The following is a 7,263-nucleotide window of genomic DNA, read 5'->3' on the forward strand; positions in this document are numbered from 1 at the left end:
GACTTTGCCCGCAAGGACAGAGGTAGCTGCCTTCTTAGACCTGGGAAGTTGAGTGGACCTGTTACTCGTGTGAATATACGAGGACTCAGGATATGTCTGGCAAGAATAGTAGCGACCAGAGGCCTGTTCCAAAGAATTAAGATTGAGAAGGAAGTCTGTTAGCAAAATTCAAGCTAGAAGAACAGCGTGGTTGCCGGGGAAGGCAGGAAAGGAGGAATGAGGCAGCAGTGTGCATGAGGGTGAAATGAAGTTATTAAAATGAACCCACCCCCTGTGCAGGCAGAACTGTGTGCCAGGAAGGCCGAGCCCTCCAGCTGTCGGCAGCATCTGGCTCTCTGCGGGAGCAGAAGAGCAGGAGGGGGTGGGTCAGAGCGCCCCCAGGTCCTGCTGAGAGTTCAGCCGCCACACAGGACCCAGAGCTGGGGACAGCCCCACCGCTCCTTCCTGTCTTCCTCCAGACCCCACAGCATGATGCGAGGTCCTCCTTGGTGTCTGGAGGGCATCCGTAGGTGGAAGTACCTCCAGATTCCAGCAGCACCAAGCCTCCTGACCCTGAGCCTCTCTGAACTCTCAGTACCTGGCCACAGGGTAGAGAGGGAGAAAGAGGCTTGGAGGGGCTTGTGTGTCTCAAGTTGGCTCAGGAGAGGCGGCCCCAGGAAGCAGGGGGCAGGGGAATGCTGGAATGGGAACATGAGCTCAAGCCACTTCTTTCTGGGTCACTTCACACAAGGTGGGTTTGCACCAAGGTGGCTCTTAAGCCCCCATGGCTCTGTGCTGCAGTGTGCAGCAGCTAGGTGCTGCTGGGCAGGAGCAAAGGCCAGAGGTGGTGGGTCCATGCGTCCTTGTACAGGTCTTTCCCCACTGTGATGACGCTGCCAAAAGGGATCCAGGGAACCTGAGCACTGACCTCCCAAGACAGCAGACCCAGAATGACCTCCAGAGGGACAGGGGACAGGGTGGAGTGGGGTGAGGCTCTAGCCTTCCCCTCACTGATCCCCTAAAGGGCCAACCAATTTCCTGGTAGGGAGTCATGGGCAACCATCCATTCTGAGGCTTGCCGGCTGGGAGAAGGGAATGGCTGCTTTCAGTCCCCTTTGTCCTTCACTCCACCCCAACCTTAGGACCGAGGAATCTGTGTGGTCACAACCTTCTAGGTAATCCGGATGCCTACTCACATTTAAGAACCCCTGGTCTGGGCAGACCTCTCCTGTTAAAACTGAAAGAGACCAGAGAGGACAATGAACAAGGCCACACAGAAAAGTAATGGCAGGGCTAGGACCTACTGGTCCTCTGACACTAGGGCTGGCCTGGGTGGCAATTCAGGGAGGACAAGGTGTACCTGATTTGGCCCATCCCACCCACCAGCTCTTCCTCCTTGAGCTGCTCTTGCAGAGGCCACCCCCAGCCCCAGGAGCACCAAGCATGGGGTAGTCACTCTGGTTCCGGTGCTGGGTCTGATGGCCTGGAAAGGGGCCTGGAGAGGGCAACCCTGGAGCCTCAGCGAACACCAGCTCCAGCAGCTGATGGAGCCTCGCGGCTCTGCTGCCCAGCAGTGTCCTGCCCTTGAGAAATGCTGACCAGACCAGGGACTCTTGGGGACCCCTCCCTGGACAACTCAGAATGCAGTGTCCTGGGGGAAAGCTTTATTCCCTGTTCCAAGAACAAGACTCTGCACACAGAAGTTGACAATCAGGTGATTTCACGAGACTTCCCGCCCCGCCCCCTCCCCCCCCCCCCCCCCCCCCCCGCCCACAGACAGACACTAGGGAACAGACCCAGCATGCCCTCCGTCCTACCCCAGGCTCGTCCCTATCAGGAGAGGTGCAGTCTGACAGGTGGGGCTGACTATTGAGGGACCACTCTCAGAAGGGGGTGCAGTGCAGGAGGGACACAGCACACAGGTGGTCTTCCACCCATGGCCTTAGTGCTAGGAGGACCACCACTGTCCTGTCTCAGTTTGAGAATGGTGTACTATCAGCAAGAGGGTGGGTGAGAGAGCAGAGTGCTGGCAGGAGAGGGCACTGTGGAAAGGGGTGGCTGGCTGGAGGCCGATGGTCTATTTGTCCAAACCTCAAAGCCCTCCAGGTGACTACTTGAGTCTCCCGATGTTCTCTGTGCAGGAAAGGGGCTAGAGCTGCCTACCATGGGCTCCAAGGAAGCCTTGCCTCAGCCAGCCAGCCCAAGCTATTACTTGGTGCATCCACTGATGAAACCCCCCTGCCTGATGCTGTCTTCTCTCAGGATGGCCAGGAGGGAGCCAGGGTCTTCTTCATGACTTGATCTGGGGCCATCCTGGTCTGCCTACTCAGGGCCTGGCATCTGCCTTGGCTCAATGGGAAGCCCTGTAGGGTGCCCAGAGCCCACTCCTCCTCCAGTGCTCCTGGGTTCCAGCAGCTCCACAACCTCGGGTTGGGGCCAGCACTGGGGACCCTTCCCCTCCACTAGAGACTTGGTCCTGGCCCCACCTGGCATCTCCTTCTCTCCACCCCACTCCCTGCCTTGAGGCCCATCCCTTTCCCTGCCCAGCGTCCAGACAGATGGCCTCCTGCACCGGCAGGCCTGTCCTTCCAGCCCTGGCCTGGCCTCTGTGGCCTGCCCAGGGTCACCCAGAGGGGTAGTAGGGGGTGTCGCTGTGGTAGTTGTAATCAGGGCACACCTTCTGGACCAGTCGGTAGTCTGTGCTGTAGAAGGCAATGTAGACGCAGACGACTTTGAAGGGCTGGGAGCAGCTCCAGGTGGCTGAGCTCTGCGCATGGTCTCGGGAACAGGTTTTGGCTGGGTCGTGGGTGCAGAGGGAGGTCCGGCGGCCCCGCTCTACCTTCTCCCACTCCATCCGGCAGTTGAAGATTTTGGATGCCTTGGCTTCAATGAAGATTTGCTGTTCCTGGTGGAACTCCACAGCTTTGCTGGGGGGCACAAGGCTGATGGAGATGTTGCCCTGACCCGTGGCATTGTGGCGGAAGTGGACGCTGAAGGTCCCGTTGCCGTGGTCCACTATCTTCCCCGTGACGAGCAGGTTCAGGGCCACTGTCTTGATGTTGGAATAGAAGTCACCCCAGCCAAATATTTTCTTCACCTTGGCTGAGGGTGGTGGGGTGTGGTTTGGGCGGTTGGGGTGCTGCCCAAGGACCCCCCAAGCCTCCCCAGGTGGAACCAGCAGCCCTAGGAGAGTGGAGTTGGCCATGGGGCGGGACTTAGGTGAGATGTGGCCCCGCTTCCGAGGCACCCGGGGCCGGGGCTGGCCCTCATGGTCATCATGGTCAGAGTCCTCTGAGCCAGGGGGACCATCATCCTGGCCACAGATGACCTATGAAAGGGAGTTGGAAAGAGAGTGAGAGCTCTGTACCCGAAGGACCCAGGAGTTCTGGTCTGCCACTCCCTACCACAGTGTTATCTCTGTCCCTGTCTTTTCCTTCGACTCTGACTCAGGCTGAGGGGCTCCTGCAAGGTGCCCACTTACGCTGGGGTCAGCATGACTGTGGCTTGAAGGATGGTCGCATCTCTTGTTTGGACACTTAAGTCATTCCCACAACCTGTCCCCACTGTCCTGCCTTCAAATCTGGAAGGATTGTCAGAAATTCTTTCTAGTGGATTATGGCACCAGAGACCCAAGGCCCTGTCCTAGGCAGTCCCACTTTGATGGGGGAGACTCAGCTGCTGATCTTGGAAAAGTCCCATCTGATGGCGAAATCCCCTAGTCTGATGGAAGAGGTACAATGCCTGCTGGCCTCTGTGAAACACCCAGGCTGGTCCCAGAGGCACATTCTCTGCCCTCAAAGAGCCCCGAGTCAGCTAGGGGAGCCCCTTACTAACCTAGGGTCTTCTAGTAGACAGGAGAACAGTTCCTGTCTTTGGGGACTTTCCTAGCCTGTTGGGTAAGACACTGTCCCTAACCTAGGATAACTGCTACTCTTCAATGCAAAAAGAGCCAACAGTCAGTGAAATAAGATCACAGAATCCAGTGAAATTCTCTGTCAAGTACAAATAAATGCAGCGTAGGTTTTGGCAGGAGGACTAGGGGGAGACGGGAAGGGAGTGCCACACCCAGGATGGCCTAGGGTATGGAAAGCCAAACACTTCTCTGGGGAACATTGATGATGACATGCCAAGATGTTACTTGCATTATGAGTAGGAGTTCTGATTATTCCCATTTCACAGAGGACATCAGGGCTCAGAGGTTACATCAGAGCAAACAAGGCTAAGGTCACATAGGGTCAGCCTTCCTATTACGCCATGTATTCCCAGCCTCACAGACCAGATGTCTTTTAAAAAAGAATTTTATCCAAGCCCCATTCCCAGCCCAAATGTCCTGTAAAACTCTGCCAGGCCTGGAACTGCCTCTGTGGGCTCAGTTAGGTGTCAGGCAGCACCCAGGGAGGCTTCCTGGAGGAGTGATGAGAGCCAGCAGAGCGGGCCTGACCCAGGTCCTTGGCAGCTCTGCAGGGCCTCACTCAGGAAGGTTAGAAGATTTCCTGAGGGCAGTGGCCTGCTTGTGTATTTGTTTAGTTTTTGAGAGTTCTCACCCATTTGCCTGCCACCAGCCCCAGGGACACCAATTCAGCCGGCAATGTGTGGGTCTGATGGTGATAATGGATGGGGCAGCTGGATGTGGATAGCCAAAGGAGTTTGGGGGTTTCGTACCCCTTGTTCTGGCCTTGGAAGGGCCTGCCACTGTGCTGTGGCCAAGCCCATCTCTGCCCCAAGGCCAAGGCTGGCCTGCCTGGAAGGCCCCCTGGTGGGGTTCAGGAACATCCGGGAAGGGAGACTCCAGGGGCTTGGTTCAGGGCTGCTCACCTGTATGTACTCGACCCTGGGGGTCACAGCTGAAAGGGCCGCAGGTAAGGACTAAGCAGGGAAGGGCTCTTCCAACAGTGGAACGAGGGTGCTGGGCAGAGGGGATTATTGTTTTGAGAGAAGAGGCAGATCCAGATGTGCAGCTGAGGCTTCTCCAGGATGGATTTGGGGCGGGGTGGGGCGGGGGGCGTCGGGCTAAGAGTGGCAGGGGAGTTAAGCCCTGGGTTGGGGTCGGGGGGTGGGGTTCTCTGCGTCCTGGGCCGCCGGGAAGCCGTGAGACAGCGCCCGGGGAGCGGGTTCAGGGCGCTCCACTCATCTACCGCGAGCGCCCGGGGCGGGAGCCGCCTGCCCAGGTCCTGTGGGGCTCCGGCTGCGCGCAGCCAGGAGAGGAGAGGAAAACAACAGGCGAGGAGGGAGGGAGCGGGAGGGAAGGCGGCAGGGAGGGACGCGGGGGCCGCCCCCTGCCTGGACCGTCTCCGCGCGCTGGAGCACCCAGAGCCCAGGGCTCTCTAGGTCCCAGAGGTCAGGGGAGAAACCCGTGTCCCCTGACCTGGCAGGTCACCGGCTCCACACCTACCCCTCCATCCTCGTTCCGCGCGTCTCAGGGTGCCGGGAAGGGGTCGGATAACCCTTGGCGACCCGGCTCCAGGCCTTTTCCCTAGTGCTAGTCGCACCTCCGGCCACCAGCCGCGGAGTGGGTGGGCCAGTCAAGCACCCTCTCCCCGCCCCTATTAACCCTATCTGTCCAGTCTCCGGCCTCGGACCCGCCCTCTCCCCCAGCCTCCAGTCTTCCCCTCCATCCCTGGGATACCGGGGGAAGGGAGAAACTTTCAGGGCTCAGAAGCTTCCCGCGCTCTCCCCCGATCCTCCGGCCCCCGCCCCTCCGCGCAGCTCCCCGCGGACCACTCACCAGATAGAGGCTGCCCTGCACTAGGAACACGAAGCAGCAGCGAGTCAGTTGCATCGTCCTCTTCTGCTCTTGTCCGCCTTCCTCTCTTTTTCCTTTCGGGGGTCCCAGGCCCCTTTCTCCCCTTCCTGCTCCTTTAGGCGCGCCGTCCCATGCTCCAGTCCTTGTCGGCTCGCGGCCCTCCCCTCAGCCAGTCTCCCAGGACCGACCCCGCCCCCTTCGGTCCAGCTGTACAGCCGCCGCCCCCCACACCGAGTCCAGCTGTGCCCGGCGCGTCCCCGCTCGAGGTCCCAGATGTGTGCCCCGAGCGCCTCGAAGGGCTCCACCGGCTCCGCGGCTCTAAATATGCGCTCCGCGCCCCTCTCGGTTCCAGCGGCTCGGCTCTCGCCCAGATGTGCTGGGGACCAGCGCGCGCGCCCGTCCCCGGTGCTAATTCCCCAGACCAGACGGCCCCTCCCGCCCCGTCGCAGCGCGCCCCCTGGCGGACGCCCCGGGCTGCGCTGAGCCTCGGCCGCCCGCTCCCCGCGCTGCGCCCCGCCAGACTGGAGCGCTCCTGGCGCCCAGGCGGCTCCGGCTTCCTCGTCCCTCCCACTGGCGGCGGCGGCGGCGGCAGGTACGGTGAGCCCAGTCGGTACCTCCGGAGTTAACTCCTCCCCTGCCGGCCCACAGCTCGGGGACTGAGGACGCTGGCTCTCCAGCGAAGGGGGCAGGATGTGGGGCGGAGTAATTGGGAAAGGAACAGAGAGGGTGATAACAAGGCATAAGGGCTCTACCTTTTCAACCCCTCTGTCAGGATCCTGTTTTCCTGAAGCAGGCATCAGAAACTGCTGCCCTACCCCCAACCCTGAGTCCTGGAATTTGGAAAGATAATTTTTTCCAAACCCATTCTAAGAGGACATCTTCCTATTGTAGTCTTCTAAGTGTCTAGCCTTCACTCCTTTTGTTATCACGGTACATTCCGTTTCTTCTTAGAGGACCTGGGAGTATCACTAGACCGTAATAATAACTGAGGAGCGTTTGTCTGGGGTCCTAATCACTAGGCACTAGGTTGGATCTGGGACAGGGGGCAAGGCTAAACCTCCTGAGAAGTAGGGGAATGAGGTGGGCAAGGCCTCCCGGGAGGCTGTCCCTCTGTTGTTCACTACTTACCCTCTCTGTGACACAGAGGGGTCACCAAGTTGAGAGGGATTCCCGAGGCTCTAGTTGGATCTCTGGTCTCTGCAAAGGTTTGCAGAAGGACAAGAAGGAAGAACAAGACCCTCATATTAGATTCCCAAAGGCAGGGGCCTATCCTCCATCACCCCACTGCTTGACATTTAGGGCTTCTTTAGTCTTTAGAAAAATAAAAGGTCAAGCCCTGGTACCTCTTGGAGGCTGTGAGGGTGAGGAGGTACCCAGCATTTGGAGTGGTTCCAGCCTGGGCTGGGTTTCGGGGGCATGCCCTGTGGTCCTCTGAGGTCCAGCTTGGTCCCTGGCTGCAGCCCCCAGCACACACCCAGCCTCCTCCCCCACCATCTGCCAGGCGGGTGCACGGGGAATGCAGATGAATCTTAATACCAGCC

At 59.2% G+C, this 7,263-nt stretch overlaps 1 protein-coding gene across 1 annotated transcript; it reads right to left on the bottom strand.

Annotated features, from left to right (window-relative positions):
* Window positions 1–1,763: 1,763 nt before the first annotated feature.
* Window positions 1,764–5,905, bottom strand: Nxph3 (neurexophilin 3). Its single transcript, XM_026387006.2, has 2 exons — window positions 5,705–5,905; window positions 1,764–3,307 (listed from the first exon to the last, which is right to left on the bottom strand). Exons 1-2 carry the CDS (start codon window positions 5,756–5,758, stop codon window positions 2,603–2,605), a joined length of 759 nt encoding a protein of 252 aa, XP_026242791.2. The 5' UTR covers window positions 5,759–5,905; the 3' UTR covers window positions 1,764–2,602.
* Between the last annotated feature and the right edge of the window lie 1,358 nt (window positions 5,906–7,263).

This window comes from Urocitellus parryii, chromosome 7 (genome assembly GCF_045843805.1).
Source record: "Urocitellus parryii isolate mUroPar1 chromosome 7, mUroPar1.hap1, whole genome shotgun sequence".
NCBI classification, from domain to species: Eukaryota; Metazoa; Chordata; class Mammalia; order Rodentia; family Sciuridae; genus Urocitellus; species Urocitellus parryii.

Bases quoted from the DNA above. Each gene is read 5' to 3' on its own strand.
- Nxph3 (XM_026387006.2), bottom strand. From the start codon at position 5,758: ATGCAACTGACTCGCTGCTGCTTCGTGTTCCTAGTGCAGGGCAGCCTC. The intron at 3,308-5,704 runs GTGAGTGGTCCG...TCCCTTTCATAG, and splicing joins TGCAGGGCAGCCTCTATCTG to GTCATCTGTGGCCAGGATGA.